We start from the raw sequence: 17,047 nt of genomic DNA, 5'->3' as shown, positions 1-17,047 counted from the left end.
ATATAGCATTACATTAGATATAACGATGTTTTCATGGATTCTTGAAAACAAGGAAAAGAAACGGATAAAACTCACACATAAAAACAACAGCAAGACAAAAGAGTCAGATCATAGGAAGAAAGTAGTGAGGACGGGTTACAGTGCCTGGGTTTCTTGATCAGTCTTCCCTAGGAGGGCAAGCAGGTTCTAGGGCAGGCCACAGGTAGCAAAGTAAACAGGATGTATATTTACCTGTCCATCACAGACTGTGCCAGAACGGATGTTTCCCAGAAAGCTTTGCTCTGGGGCTCACTGTGACTGAAAACTCACAAAGACTCATGAGTTTCTGAGACTGTCCTTCTAAATTTGATCATGGAGTATAATGGACGGTGATGAGGGATGGAGTTAAACCTCCCAGTCTGGTCCTTCCTTCAAAAACAGACCCAGGTCTATACTCTGTCTCTCTGCCTCTGCCCGGCCCCTGCCACGCCCCTTGGCCTCAGAGCTCCGCCCCCACCCTGGCCCATAAACTGCTCTGTCCTGTACTCCTCTGTTTCACTATGCAGTTTGGCTGTGGCTCCATTGCTAAATCTGACTCTCCAGGTTATTTTTCTTATGTTCCCTCTTGGCTGTAAATTTGGCTTTGCTTTCTATCTTCCAAAAACTTCTAAAAATCTCTGGATACCATTTTTCTTGTAGTTTTAGAGCCAGCCTTTCCCTTACACATTGGGAGGTAACATAAGCGAACATTTGTGGTCAGTGTGTATACCTTTTGGCTGTTAACTCTTTTACAGAATTTAAAATTGGGGAGATGGGCATCTAAATCAAACAAATAAGCAGCACACCAATAAAATGCACATTAACATATCAGGAATTAATCACTCGTGGGAACTGATTTAATTCTGGGAATTTAAAACTGAATTTTCACAGCTTATGAACCAAATTTATCAACAGACCACTTAGAAGGCAAAGGCATTAAATGAAGTTGACTTTTGAATGGTACAAGTCACCTTGCTCAGTAGAACAGAAAACACTCAATTCAATCAGAAACTCTGTGGGGCCCTAAACGTTCCTAAGGCTGAAGTCAATTGGGAATTCTGTCATGCAGAATTTAACAATAGTTTGTCCTTCAGTCTCCAGCTCCCTGGTGTTCCTGGCCTCCTGCCAGAAGCTTCCTCCAGACAGCTTGGGCAGACCGGGAGAGGAGGGAAGGAGGAGGGCAAGAAACACCCAGCTAGTTAAAGGGGAAATTAGTAGGTGTAGGGAGATGCACACGATCTTGTGGTCCTCGGGAGCTCACTTCCACCAGTGATTGAAAAAAACCCTGAAAGGTTATTAAAAAACAAACAAAAACTAGGCTCATAGGAAGCTCAGCGGGCAGCACAGGCCTGTAATGCTTGCTGGCTGGGAGGCAAATCTTGGAGCACTTGAACTTTTTCCATGAGTAGAATGACATCAGAGTTGGAAGGAGATAATGAAGGAGAATGGAAGGTGGGGAAAAGCAGCGTTCTCCACACAACCAAACAGGGGTTTGCAACCTTGCCTTTCAGCTAGTCCTTCTCATTCTCTCTAACCCGTCTCTCTCTGCCTCTGTCTCTGTCTCTCTGTCTCTGCCTCTGCCTCTGTCTCTGCCTCTGTCTCTGTCTCTCTCTCTCTGTCTCTGCCTCTGTCTCTCCACATCCCCCGCTTTCCACCCACCCCCCACCCCTTTTGAGAAAGGAATGGTACGGTCCAGGTGTGCCTTGGACTCCCTATGCTGCCAATGTGGTCTTCGAACTCCTCAGTTTCCTGCCTCGGCCTCGAGACTACTTGGATTACAGGCATGCACCCGCACACCAGCATTTAGCCGCTATCTCTTTGAAGACCTTCCTGGGTGAGGAACTAGGAAGCAACAGTTTGCCCTAGATAGTAAAGGGAGAAGCATCACGTGATAATAAAGCGTGCCTTCCCTTAGCCTTCTGGACAGTTCTGGATCACGCCGCTACCGACTGCCAGGAGCTAAAGACTTCCTACTAGCAGACCACCAAAGAAGGTAAGCATAGAAATCACCAAGGCAACCGTGCCCTCATTAACCAGACCAGCGTGTATCATTTTGCTGATGCCAGGCTAGGGACCAAGCTGTGTTCCCAGACCTATGAACATGGGTGTGTGTCACTTATCATTTTAAATCTGCATATTTTTAAAAAATTTTATTCTTAATCTGTTTTACAGTCCAGACTTTATCCCCTTCTGGGTACACCTTCTGACTGTTCCACATCCCATACTCCCCCCGACCTTTACATCTCCAAGAGGATGTAACCACCCAAGCACCCTCACCTCACCAGACCTCCTCAATCCCTGGGGCCTCCAGTCTCTTGAGGGTTAGGTGCATCTGACTGAACCCAGACCTGGGACTCCTCTGGAGGCTGTATATGTGTTGGGGTCTCATATCAGCTGGTGTGTGCTGCCTGGTTGGTGGCTCAGTGTCTGAGAGATCCCTGGGGTGTGGGTTAGTTGAGATTGCTGTTCTTCCTATGGAGTCGCCCCCCTCCTCAGCTTCTTCCAGCTTTTCCCTAATTCAACCACAGCTTCTGTCCACTGGTTGGGTGCAAATATCTGCATCTGACTCAGCTGCTTTTGGGTCTTTGGGAGGGCAGTCATGATAGGCCCCTGTTTGTGAGCACGCCACAGCCTCAGTAATAGCATCAGGCCTTGGATTGGCCACTTGAGCTGAATCCCAGTTTGGGCCTGTCATTGGACCTCCTTTTCCTCAGGCTCTTCTCCATTTTTGTCTCTTCAGTTCTTTCAGACAGGAACAATTCTGGGTCAGAGTTTGTGACTGTGGGATAGCAACCCCATCCCTCACTTGATGCCCCCTGTCTTTCTACTGGAGGTGGGCTCTACAAGTTACCTCTCCCCACTTTAGGGCATTTCATCTAAAGCCCTCCATTTGAGTCCTGAGAGTTTCTCACCTCCCAGATCTCTGGTACATTCTGAGGGCCACCCCACCTCCTACCTCAAGTTGGTTGGTTACTCCCATAACATCCATGCCGCTGTAACACCCATCAGTGGGCATGTCCTGTCAGGCTAGGCATTATCTGTAGATTACAAGGGTCGTAGCAGGCTCAGATTTAAAGTTCATTTTCCGCTCTGGTAGTGTAGACACTGCCTTCCTGCACTGTGGGAGCTAGCCAGTGGGAAAGAAGCTACCGGCTTGCTTTCTCCCTCAGCATTGACTCACAGATGTAGCGTGATCCACAGTAGGCTCTCACCTTCGCATTCTGATGGGGCAATCAAGAGTAACGGCAGCAGCTTGAAATGTTTGTTGGGAGGGTCTAAGGGAACCTTCTGATGGACAGGTCAGAAGGGGTCGTTTATACCCGGCACTGGACTTTTATTTGGTAGCCTATGATATCGGGTGGAAGCCCTGCCCTCAACATTCACCACCATGGATATTATCGGAAAACTCTATGTAAACCCAGTTTAGCTGGGCAGATTAGAGCAAATCTTTCATCCCAGCACTTGGGAAGCAGAGGCAAGTGGATCTCTGTGAGTTCGAGGTGAACCTGATCCACATAGTGAGCTCCAGGTTATCACAGTGAACCCAGTCTCAAAATAAAGCAAAACGAAAAGCCAAAGACAGACAGACAGACACACAGACAGACACACACACACACACAGACACAGACACACACACACACACACACGTGATATGCTTATATTTCTGTAAATGTAGGAAGCTTCTACAGTAGTGGGTTTCCACGTAGCTTTCTCACAGGGCTTGAGTGTTAGTTTCCCTCCCCTGACCTGCTCTCCGGCCCTCCACCTCACTTAGACAGTTTTGCTTCACTCTGAGGCTTCGATGACGTCACTCATATGTGGTGCTGCTATAATTTGGTTCCATTTAACTTTGGGCTCCGTCCTCAAAATCCCAGGTAGCTCCCGTGGTTGTGTGAGTCCTACTTCTTCTCCTGGCAGTTAACTTCCTGGGGTTCCGGCTGGAGTAAGCCCTACTCTAAAGGCTTAGCCTGCACCACGCTGCCTGAACAGTTACCCCAGGGCTCCCAAACTCTACACCACAGTATCTCCTAAGGAGTTCTGTTAACGTGTTACAGTGCTGCCTACCACCCCAGCCAATTAAATCATCATCTCTACACATCATCATTTTTTAAGCTCTTGTGGGGTTTCAATGCAGTGGGATATTTAGAAACTCTTGCATTAAGGGCTTATAGAAACACAAGTGTGGGGGCTCTTTGGATTTACTGATAAAGTCAAGTCACTTCATATCCTTCACATGGACCTGAAGTGTTCCCAGGCTTCCTGCCACCATGATGGGAAGGCACTTACTTTCCTGGCCTTCCCTACCTCTGCCTGCATCCTGGCGCTGCCCTCCACCCTCACCTGGCTTGCTTCGTTACAGGAAACATTACTTCTCAGTTTTCACCTTCTGATTTGTCTTCATTGAACCTCTTTCCCCAAACAAACAAACAAACCAATCGAGGTCAGATCCTCCCTGTCCCATACCAACATTCTCTGTGACATCATCATCTTCCTCCTCACTGCCACCCGCCCAGGCATTCACTCTCGGCCTTGCCATAGGATGCAATGCTCTCACATTCTTAGGGTGCACCTAAAGTGCTCAGTTCGTCCTGGGTAGGGCTCATCTGCTGCTCCTTCACAGGTCAGTAGTGATCTACTTACAAAGCCACCTTTTCTTTTGCCCCTTCCTCCTTTGCCTTGGGATAGCATAGCTTGAGAACATTATTCTTCTCCGTAAGTTTCAGTTGTATTTACAAGCTTCGTTGCTTAGAAACGCAGTGGGTGAAGGTGCAGGTCCCGTTCCCTACCATTCCCTAGGAGTAGGTGTCAGGGGGCTCGAAAGTGAAAGCATACAGTTGTACCTCCATGCAGCACAAAGGACCCTTTCAGAGACACTCCACTATGACTATGTCCTTTACTACCCTGAAAAGCCAGAAACAACTTAGGGATGCACATCCTAATGTAATGTGTCATTACGTAATGAATCATAATGTAACCGTTACAGAATTAGGTATGCCACACACATAGTCAAAGTGGACACTCATATGCTCAAGCGTGACTAAGGGTATGGGAATATCTAGGGAAAAATACACTTAAATGCTTGGCGTACTTTTAAGTCTTACTGAAAAGCACATGAATATGATCCCCCCCACCCCCGTGCCTGTACACGAACCTATTTGCTTCAGTCGTTCTTCACCATCTTAACATTTTTTAACCCAATTGCAGCAAAATTGGATGTCTACCTTTGCTCCGAAACCATGTTTATTTTAAAACGAGCGAAGCACATTTACAGTACACTTAATACATCCAGTTAGTTATTAATGTAGTTCGAGTTATTAGTGAGAATTCTCTCATTCCCTAATAGGCCAAGAAACTTTGCTGAAGGTCCTCCCAGACCCAGGGATCTCAGGTCAGGCTGTTGCTGTTTGCTGTACAGCCAAGGTCAATGTTTCTCTGTTCGTTAGAAGTGATCTAGCATTCTCTAAGATGCTACAGGGCACTAACATCCAAGGCGGTTGTTTATTCTTTGGGTTAAAGATGATGTTGGAACTTCGGTAACATAGTTACAAAAGAGACTTTCCAACCTGGCTTCTTCTGTGTACAAACATATGCAAACATAACTTTGCATCTAACATCCAAATCTCATGTAGATGGGAAAAGATTGCTAAGAGATTAACAGAGAAGATGGAACCCAAAGATGGCTACTCTCTTTTAAATAACAAACCATTTCAGAATACAACTTTTTAAAAAGAAAGCATGCATTTTCCCTCAAAATTTCAGATGATATGAAATTACCAAAACATATATTTCTGGCAGAAGGAAGTTTCTTTTACTAAGATAAATGTTTAAAATGAACTAATTTTACTCTCAATATAGTTAATAAGCCTGAGGCCATACAGAATAGTTTGCATGTGTGTATGGTGTGTGTGCATGGTGTGTGTATATGTGTGCGTGGTATGTGTATATATGTGTTTGTGGTATGTGTGGTGTGTGTGTATATGTAAGTATGTGGTATGGTGTGTGTGTAGTGTGCGTGTATATGTGAGTGTGTGGTATGGTGTGTGTGGTGTGTGTGTGTATGTGAGTGTGATATGGTGTGTGTGTAGTGTGTGTGTATGTGTGTGTGGTGTGGGTGTATGTGGATATATGGGTGTATGGGGTAGGTGGGTATGCATGTATGTATAATGTATGTGTATGTATGTGTGTGTGTGTGTGAGTGTGTGGTATGGTGTGTATGGTGTGTATGTATGTGTGTGTGGTATGGGTGTATGTGGATATGTGGGTGTTTGGGGTAGGTGGGTATGCATGTATGTACAGTGTGTTTGTGTGTGTGTGTGTGTGTGTTATGGGTGTATGTGGATATATGACTGTATGGGGCAGGTGGGTATGCATGTGTGTATATAGTATGTGTATGTGTGTGCTTGCACAGACCAAGTCTTTGTATATAGTTCCAGGGCTGTCTTGCACCCTTGACTCTTCTGCCTTGGCCTCCCACATGCTGGACTTGAAGGCCTGCTTCCCCACACAGAACAAACAGTCTGTACATGTCATTTTCATGTTCAGGAAGAAGCTGAGACTTGTGTGCATGATTGGCAGGTCTTGCTGTGTTCTGGCAGTGGAGAGCTAGACGGGTTCACACTTCTTACATCCGTGTGTACTCCCTTCCCCTATTCCATGTAGAGTTGGGGAGGGGAGTCCTGAAGTACTGCTCTGGTTGGTCTCCTTTGTGGTTCTACTCACACACAGGTCTGTTGTTCCATTCCCTTCCCCTCAATAGAAAAGATAATCGCAAAAATGAAGCGTGGGTTCTTAGCTCTTCCCATCTTAGAGACGTCCTCAGCTTCTCTACCTGCTGCTTTTCTAGAGTAGCGTCCTGTGAATGTGAGTCTGCAGAAGGCATCTCGTCGAGGAGTAGCTGGCCCATAGCAGGTACTCAGCAAGTGCGAGCTAATAGGACTTCTGTGCTTCCTCTAATCATTCTCCAAACGCTATTGGCAAATTGAGTAGCTATGTTAAAGTGCTCTCCCGTGTTTCAGTCATGGACCAGGTTTGTCTTCCTTATCAGCTGCAATCATCTCAGAAGGAACCGAAGCCCTTTTTGTTCACATGCACAATGCATAGCTGAATATCCCATCTGATGGACAGGTCCCCCAAACCCCGACCACGGAAGGAGGAAAACATTTCTGACACACAATCCCTATTCAGACCGGGGGCCAGAACCATACCAGGCACGATGCTAAGCCTGACCTGTTTTATAAAAGGAAAATCTCAGAACACTAGGGAATAAAGTGGTCCAAGCCCCGTTCCACCAAAACATTTCAGAGACTTGTCAGAACTCAGCGAGAAATCTATCTCCTGCAGCCAACTCTATCTCAACGGGACTGAGGACGGCAACCCCTGACCAGGATCCTATCTCAGATCTCTCCTGTTCCAGTGAGGACTCTCTATTTGTGTGCCTTGGGCCCTAGCAAGGGATCCAAGTTTAACTGGATGTTGCATTTTTTGAAGCGTTTTAAAATGTGTACATTTTTGTTTTTAAAGTTGGTAAGATAGAATGCAAAACAAGCTAAATAAATTCCCTTTAAAAATGTGTGTGATCAGGTTGTGCGTGCAGAGTGTTCCTGCCTTAGGAGAAGGTGGATAACAGGATTGGTTCTTCCTTGATTATTCTCGACCTCATTTTCCCCATCTCTCCTCGAATCTGGAGCTCACTAGGCTAGAGTTGGTTAGATTAGGTCTAGGAATGATCCTGCCTATCCTTCCATATCCCTGGGGTGTAAAGACAGACTCGGCTTTTTAATGAGGATGCTGGGGATCTGAACTCAGGGCCTCATGCTTGCTGGGGCAAGCATTTTACCAATGGAATCATCTCCCATCCTGCAAACTACTTTTGATAGCTAAGGGTAGAGGTGAAGAGGAAAGGATGTGTTATCAGGTGAGGTTTGAAAAGGGCTGGAAAGTTAATGAGGCAGAGAGATCCAGCCAAGTTGTTCCAAATGGCAGGATCTGACAGACAGGCCAGGAAGGGTTAGTGAAGGGATGTGCATGGGGCCGATGGGAGAAATGAGACCCAGCAGAGAGCAAGCATTCTCCACCCAGACGATAATCAGTTCTGAATCTTATCACAGAGTAGAAGAGGGACCATTAAAGGAGAATGCTGTGGGAGTCATGAGACCAGACACAGACAGATGGGGAAGTGCAAAGGAACCTGCACAGAAATTTGAGCTTGTCATAAAAGAAGCCATCGCAGGCCAACGATGAGGCTTTCCTCCCTCAATGGCTGATTCAGCTTTCCTTGGATCAAAAGGCTCTGCAGATAGGAAACTGTAACAAATGTTTTCTTTCACCCAAACAAAATTTTCAATGAATTATTATATTTGATTCTATAGACAATTAATTTTCCAGTAAGATTTTTGTTTTACACACTGGACAAGGGTCAGAGAGTCTGAGTCTAAGGAGACCCAGAGTTCGCTGGAATAATACTTCAAAAGATAACCAGGCACGTGTCGGTGAGACTGTCCTTGCAGGCGAGAATTAAGAACAAGATTGCTGGCTGTCTGAAGTAGGGGAGTCTCAGCTCTCCCTGGAGATAGGGCTTAGATTGATGTCTGACCTTACCTTTCACGCACAGTCACGGCACGCCTGGAGCAGGTGTTCGGCGCAGAGGAAGAGGAGAACCCGTGTGGTCCCAACACACCAGCTCCACATTTTGTTCAGAACCAGTGGTCAGGGAGCAGGAATGAAGGATTTTGAGGAGAAAGACAGACAGTCAGGGAGAAAAGAAAGCAGAATACACAGCAGGGGGCAGTTGGACATCAGCCAAAAATATCTCACTCGGATGCCCTGTTACAATGAAGGTCAACAGAGCTGCCAGGGATCCGTTAATGGGACAGAGTCTGAGACAGTTCATTTTGTTCCAGATCATATGTGTGTTTGGGAAGTGAGAAGAAGCGACATCACTCTGAAAATAAAACACCATGTAGGTCAGATGAAACGAAAGAAAAAAAAAACATTGGAAACTGTGACGTGAGTTTTGAGCTAAGAAGAATGTAGAGCTATGCAGTAGATGGCCACAAGAACAAAGAGATAACTAAAACTAACCAGAGCCATGCTTCCTGGGGAAGGTCAATAAATATTAATTAGCTGACGTTCACCTTGGTTGAGAAAAGCATGGGGCAGGGAAATGCCAGTCAGCAGGGCACGAGGACTCTCAACTAAAACCAGAAGCAAAGAAGGACACAGTCACACAACAGGACTGCATGCATACAAGGCCAGAGTATTTCAAGGGAAAAGCAAAAACAGGACCACCACAAGATCACAAGAGCATCTGCTTCTCTGAGAACACACCCACTTCTTAGGGGTGAGCCCCTCAAGTGCAAATGTGTCCTCCCAGGTAAGCAGCCTTGCAAGCAGGGGCCCAGAAGCCCTTTTGTCTCCATTAAGACAATTCCTTTGTCATGTGTTGCTGGAGAGCTGAGAAAGTGTTATTTTGGGATTTGGCTTCAAGGCTAGGGATTCTGTAGGCACGGCTCACTGCAGAGGGAGGGGTGTGCTTCCTCTAGATCCCAATAGTAGGTGCCAACAACACGACAGTGGCCGGCCCTTTAGTGAGTCAGTGCTCCTATCAAAATACAGGGACAGACTTGTGGTCAAAGGTTATTCTCTCCGATGACTGGGTACATGAAAAGGTGTCACACACACACACACACACACACACACACACACACACACACACACACCTCTATACTCTATTTCCATCTCTGTCTCTATAACCATTCACTCTTTAACCAGACAGATCCTCTATCTCTGTACCCCCCCTCTACCCCCATACCTATATCTTTCAGTTGTTTGAAGTCTTAATTAAAACAAAAATAATTCAATTTCCAAATCTGGGAAGCGCTGTTTACTTGAAACATGTAAGTTTGTGGGGTCCCTGTATCTCTGTGGGTGGCTTAAAGATCAATCTGGAATATTATCCCAGTGAAAGAGAATTAGTTGTTACTCAACAGCATGAAACACTGAGTCCAGGTTTTACTATAAAAGCATCAGTTCCAGGAACATTATAGCTTCTGAGTAGGTATTTACTAAATGACCAACAGAGGAAGAATGTAAGGATGAAGCCAAGTGCTGAAAACATGGGATTTATAAGGAAACTTTCCCTTTAAATGCACCCCTTTCTCCTTAATTCTACTTAAGAGAATTAAAAAAACACACAGGTGCCATATTGCTTTTTTCTCTAGCAGGTTAGCCACACAGAGCAATGTGGCTTTAGCCATGTGGAGCACGCCTCTCGGCCTCTAAGACCTGGGTAAGGGTGAACTAAAGTTCTTGAAGTATTTCCTAAGAACACCCAAGTAATTAAATGCTCTGCCTCTTTCCACCAGACACATCAATTCTTTTTCATAGACACTTTCTAAGTGTCTTCTGTATATAAAGCACGGTGCTAAGCATCTGGAAAAGAGAGGATTGGGCACAGCCCTCAATGGGAGTAAGAGACGCACATATTTGGGTACTGGATATGAGTCATGTGGACAGAGAGAACAGAGAGGAATTCAGCGCCATTCAGAGATATGTCCTCCTGCACCCCAAAACATCCGAAAAGGGGAATATTATCATAGCCTATGAGAACACCACATGGCTATGGGTGGACTCTGGAACTCACTGAGTTTCTGGAACAACAGCCATTGTTGGGACTTGAACTTCGAAGTGACTGGCAAGGCGTGAGCTGTATTGCCAGGGGTTTTTATGCAAACATTTGAATATCCAGCCAAACACAGAGAATGGCCTCATTGAGACAAGGGGATATCCAGGGAGATTGTCATGATGAATTGGCAGTCACACTAAATGCCAAGTAGACCATATATAAAGATTTTGGGAGGGATGTAGGGTAGCCACTAGGAAAAAGGGGATCCATGTTTTGCCCAATCGTCTAGGTAGTTAGCAACTGTCTTGGAAAAACAGTTAAATCTCTTTGCAATGCAGCACATTGATGTAAGACTTGGGGAAAAATGGAAAAAAAATAATTCTAAGAACTAAAACTTATTTGGATTCCTTGAATGTAGGACCCATAAAGGAATTTTGGATTCACATGAAGAGAAACATTGCTTCAGTATTTTAAGACTATTAACCTCTCAACACCAAGATAAATAAGTGCCCAGCTAGGAGAAGAACTTTATGAATGAGATACCTGTCTTAGCCAAGCTTCTAACATAAAAGATAGTCTTTTAATTATGACTTGCAAACAGGAATAGTAAGTTTGTAGCAACTGGAAAGGATAAAGTCCAACATAATTTACAATCTTATGCTAATAGCCTCATTTGAAAGGGATAGCCTTCCCCCTCCTAAGGGTCATTGCAGCTCTGTCCGGAATTCTCAAATGCACTCAGTAAGTTAGGATCCAGTTTTCATTCTCCTTCCTGTTACTGGTGTCAGGCCTATTTGTCACTATTTGCTTTGTGCTCATTCTTCTGCCAAATAAAATATTAATTGCATTTTTAGCTGCACTGCTGGTGATCAAAGAACTCTGATATGTCAGGCTAAACTGATAGAAATGGCATCCATTAACATATTTATAGGTTCAGGGCTTCTAGAACATAATTACACCCATTAATTACTTGGCGGTACTTGATTACAGGCTGAAAATGAAAGGCATTTCCAGCCGCCTCTTCCTCCATAGACCAAAGTTTCCTCTTCAGTCATACATGCCTCTCTAAAGACTTATCCAAGGGAAACAGAGAAGAGGAACTTGTCCTTCTCTGTGTTGAGAAGGCCGGATCATTAAGAGGAGCCCTTCACTAACTTTGAAATAGAATGTATGCAAGCAACCCAGAGGGTAACCTAGGCTGACTTAAAAAAAAAAACAAAAAGCACATCTGAAGTGTCACACAGTTTCCGTTAATGTCTTAGACTTCTGAGAGAGACAATTCCAAGCCAATGAATCTTGATGGGAAGGCATGAGGCTGTGCTTGTAATTTTACTTTCAAATAAACTTCTTCAAATATCACACAGGACCAAACAATTTTTAATTTGCTAACATACTTGACCATGTATTTCTAACACACACACACGCACACACACACACACACACACACACAGGGTGGGGGAGAAGAGAATGAGAGGGGGGGTCAGAGACAGGAGAGACACACACACACACACACACACACAGAGAGAGAGAGAGAGAGAGAGAGAGAGAGAGAGAGAGAGAGAGAGAGAGAGAGAGAGAGAGAGGCACTTATAGAACTACCCTGGTAAAAAGCTCATGAGATTTGAGGAATTAATAAACAATTATTCCGTGGACCGAGCAGCTGGGCAGTCCAGAAGCTGCCAGCTGCATTTAGTACGTGTTCTACAGAAAGGACATCCATGCACACTTGACTCCTCTTGACCAGATAATCAGCATGCAAAATGACAGTTTCCCGTATTAACTTCAGCACCAGACCCAGACACATCTGCTTTTCAGCAAGGAATGAAGTCATTAAAAAAAAATCACACGAGCTTTTTTTTTTTCCTCCCCCACCACGATTCAGCATGAACCCAGCCAGAATAAACCAGCACAGAGCTGGGGGAATGTACCTGTACAGAAAGATCTGTACAGATCTCTCTGAGTTCTTTGTTGCCCGACAATAAACTGTAAAAGGCAGTCATATTTGAAAGTAAAAAAGCATTCAGCTGTGGCTCTGGGTTGCGGAAGCTGCCACACTGTGAAGGAGGAGGAGGGTACCATACCTTTGGTAAGTCGCCTTAGAATCTGACAGCGGCATTTAAAAGAGACAGCTATCATTCTTGCTCCCTGATCTCTGGCAAAGTGCACACAGGGCTCTGCTCTGGTGGCTGCGGCGGCGAGCAGCAGTATATGAATTCCTTGCGCACATACCAGGAGGAAGGTAGTCCCAGTGGGGAGTGACAAAGCTTAATTCCTCTTGGCTGATGCAGAGGTCCCCGCTACATGTCATCTGGTGGAGCTGTGCTGATCACTACTACTACCACCTCTGCCCGGCACAGCCTCCTCCCCCTGCTCCACCACAATGGCTTGTAAAGTAAGGCTGTTTCGTAGCAACTAAGCAGCAGATAGGAGAGAGAGGGGGACAAGGCTGGGAGAGGAGCCATTCCGCAAACCCATGCACTGTTTCAGGGTAAGGCTGTGTACTCTAGTCAGAGCAGGTCCCTCCACCCCTTGCCTCTCAGCTGTGGGTCTCACGTCGTGGGGAAGGGGAAAGATGCCTGCACTCTGAGTTTACAAGGGAATGTGTAGATCACAGACTATATTCTTTCAGCGAGGCTTACGGGAGAGGCAAAGGAACGGGCACCCTGCTCCAGCAGAGCATAGCAGTTTGGGCTAGGGATGAGAGGCACACCTTTGATCTACCTGGAAAGGTCCGTTTGGCACTTTTCAAATCTCTGAGGGGTCAAGGCTGTGCTGGTTTGTGGATGGGATGGGAGGAAAAACTGAGGGGAGGAGCTCAGGAGAGTGCGGCGAGCAGATCAGACCGAGTTCTAAGCCCTTTAACCACTCTTAAGGAAAAAGCTTCTGGAGGGCAGCTCAGTCAAGACTGTTTCTAAAGATGCCAGGAATACACCAGGCAAACATGACCAAGAATTTCTATTTTTAATGAACCTTATGCTGTTTCCCCAAACAGCCCTCCCCTAAGCCATTCTCCACATGCAAATCTGAAGTGCCCTGCACCACCACAGCAGATCTGCTGTGGAGAGGAAATTTAACAAGCCCTACACAGCCCGTTCACAAACTGACAAGAGGCGGGCCCACATCTTCCTCTGCCAGCACCAGCCCACTCAGGACACAGTCACCAGAAACTGACATCTGCTGTGGAATCTCTATCACAGTCGAGACATCTCTTGGGGGAGCTCACACAGACATGGGGTGGGGAGACTTAGATGGGTGGCTAGAAACATAGACAGCAAGTCAGTCACGCCGGGGGAAAGCACTTCAGCGTTGAAGCTGTTTCCTTAATGTTTCCAGAGATATGCATTGGTCATCTAATGTTATTCTCTACCGTCCTGTTTTATTCCCCCCACCCCAAAGAAATCGTTTAAAGACCAGTGAGTAAATGTGTGAGATCTGGCAACCTGAGATCTATCCTCAGGGTCAACATGGTAAAAAGACCGTCATCCTGAGGGTTGTCATCTGACCCACACATGTACACACACACACACACACACACACACACACACACACACACACACCTATACACACTAATACATACACAATACACATACCACATACACTTATATACAACCACACTCTTATACACACAATAGACACACTCACACACCATATACACTCACACACATCCACTCACACACATATATACATACACACTTACATACACAATACACACACTCACGCCACACACACACACTCACACATAAACATACTAACACATACACAATAAACATACCACATACACTTACATACAACCACACTCTTACACACACAATAGACACACACACCATATACACTCACACACACTCACACACATACATACATACACACTTACCTACACAATACACAGACTCATGCCACATACACACACACTCACACATAAACATACTAACACATACACAATAAACATACCACATGCACTTACATACAACCACACTCTTACACACACAATAGACACTCACATACCATATACAGTCACACACATACATTCACACACACATATACATACACACTTACATACACAATACACACACTCAGGCCACACACACACACACACACACACACAGAGTTTAAAAATGTGGAAAGTCGTTTAAGCTGGATTCTAAAATAACTTCTACTGTTTCAAGCCCAGTGACAGCATCTTCTGTTCATTCATAAATCTCAATCGCATCGTCTGAGGCAAATTCCATTCATCAGGATGCATATGCTTGCCCTTCAGAGTCCGACGGAAAGTCACACAACTGACCATTGTGAACACCTGCATGAAAGGCTTTTGGAAAGAACAGAACTCCCTTATCAAGGATGGTCTATCTGGAGCCTCTTGGCTATCATTAATGAATGGGAATGGCGGTATTAAATACATTGTGAGAGTCCTATATTTTAAATTGCTTATCCAATACCATCATTTTTAAAAGAATGACATCCTTCATCACTTTTGTTCCTTTTAGGACATCTCTGGAAATATTTTAAACTCCCCAGTATTTGTTTCCTTCTAAATAGAAACAAACCTAGTTGCCAGAGGCTTGGATCGTTACTTCATGTGAAGAGAATATTTATAGCTATGTTGTTTCACCATCCTTCCTGGAATCTAACGCCTTTTCTAAAATGTAGGCTCTTGGAATATGCAGCTGTCAGGTAGTTTTAATACCACCTTACTTGGCGAGCATTACTACTCTGGTCTCTTTTATTAATGTCTATTCTGTTAAATCTCAAAATCGTACAGAGATCTTGTGCCTCTCTGCACCATGCAGCCTCAAATCTAATTTGCTCCTTCTTTAAAGCTAAGACGATCAAATATTCCTACTTTCACTAGCGTTCCCAGTTTTTTCTGTTTCTGTTTTGTTTTGAAGCCCTGTTTTCTGGCCCCAAGAAAGAGCTTCAGAACTACTAAAATATTCTGTTTCCATAGCAGGAGACATAACTCATCCTGCAGCACTCCCAAAGGCTCCTAAGGGTCCACACCAGAGGCTATCTCTTCCCTTTGAGTTTGCGAAGCTAATCCTAGCCTAGCTTCTTCTCCAGACGTGAGTCCCTTGAGAAAGGCTTTTCCTGGATGTGAGGAAACCTCCAGTGTGGCCCCACCTCCTTATCCGGGGTCCTCCAGGACCCAGATACCTCCTTGAGAACAGTTCCTAGGCCAGGACATCTACCTAAGTCAGACACTGTGTCCTTTCTACCTGATACAGACTGAGCCTCGGACATTAAACTCCGAGGCAGCAGAAAGCCTTCCAGAGGTGGAAGCCTTCCTCCATCTCACAGCTTACTGACTTGTGGGACAAAGGTCTCACATGCCCCAGGCATCCGGTAGACATCATCCACAGCTTCCTGCCAGGAGCCTGGCCCACCATTCTTGCATGTAAGTTTAATATAACCATCCATCTTTGGACTCCCTGCCACCTGGAGTGGCTCAACCTTACAGGTAGCTTGGATATCACAACACACTCACCGAAAAGCACCGAGTAGTGGCTAAAATATGACAAAGCAGTCAAAACGGCGTCAAAGGTGTGTCTGAAGATGTCGTGGAATGAGTGGGAGAGCAGTTTAAGTGTCAGTGTAGGGAGTATTAGCTTCCTTTAATACAACAAATGAACAAACAAAACCCCGAAGCCTCAATATCTAAAAGCATGGCCTTGCTGGACTGGGAGTAGATTAATCCCTTGGGATGATAACTTCTCTCAGGGTTTCTCTAAGTGCAAGCTCCCTTAAGGCATAATGCAAGGGTATTACATTTGCACAGGATTTAACATATCATTGGGGTGACTCTGTTCAGGTACAGACTGGTTCTCAGGAAGGTGACTCAGCTGGCTGCATGTGTAAGATCAAGAAGAACCATATTTTTTCATCCTCCATAGCTCCACACAGATGGAGCCTAGAGTTTGCTTATGACAGGCAAGCAATCTTTTCTCAAGTCACATCCCCAGTCCCAGTAGTCTTTCATTACCTTTCTTACCAGTTCCTCTACACTGACAGAGAGTGTGAGGACCCCTGAGTGGCTTCATCCAGTAGTGGATGAAAACAGAGGCAGAGACCGACAGGCAAACATCAGGAGGGACCAGGCAGGGGTGGAGGTGGGGGTGGGGGAGGGTGTCTTGTGGAAGAGGTGGAGGATATAATTGAGCAGGTTGAATGGGTTAAGAACACCACAGGAAGAACTATAGAGTCAATTTAATTTGGGCCCATGGGGGCACAAAGAGACTACCAAGCAAAGAGCATGCAGGGGCTAGACCTAGCCCCCTACACGTTTTTGGCAGATGTGAAGCTTGGGCTTCATATGGGTTCCCTAACAATTGGAGTGGGGATTGTCTCTGAGTCTTTTGCCTGACATTGGATCCCCTCCCCCATACCTGGACTGCCTGGTTGGACCTTAGT

At 45.4% G+C, this 17,047-nt stretch overlaps 1 protein-coding gene across 13 annotated transcripts in view; it reads right to left on the bottom strand.

Annotated features, from left to right (window-relative positions):
- The window catches only part of Grip1 (glutamate receptor interacting protein 1), a 657,804-nt gene that overhangs the window by 267,097 nt on the left and 373,660 nt on the right, over nucleotides 1-17,047 (bottom strand). The window contains exon 1 of one of the 13 annotated variants that reach the window (NM_032069.2): nucleotides 12,724-12,961. The exons of 9 other annotated variants lie outside the window; for them this stretch is intronic. In NM_032069.2, the coding sequence (NP_114458.2) occupies nucleotides 12,724-12,778 (55 nt within the window). In that variant the 5' untranslated portion in view covers nucleotides 12,779-12,961. Of the gene's footprint in view, nucleotides 1-12,723; nucleotides 12,962-17,047 lie in introns of those variants that run through there. 3 more of the 13 variants (XM_087559250.1, XM_087559254.1, XM_087559252.1) reach the window with 3 other exon arrangements.

Source organism: Rattus norvegicus, chromosome 7, assembly GCF_021556685.1.
Source record: "Rattus norvegicus strain SHRSP/BbbUtx chromosome 7, alternate assembly SHRSP_T2T, whole genome shotgun sequence".
Taxonomy (NCBI): domain Eukaryota; kingdom Metazoa; phylum Chordata; class Mammalia; order Rodentia; family Muridae; genus Rattus; species Rattus norvegicus.
This window is presented reverse-complemented; position numbering and strand designations above follow the sequence as displayed.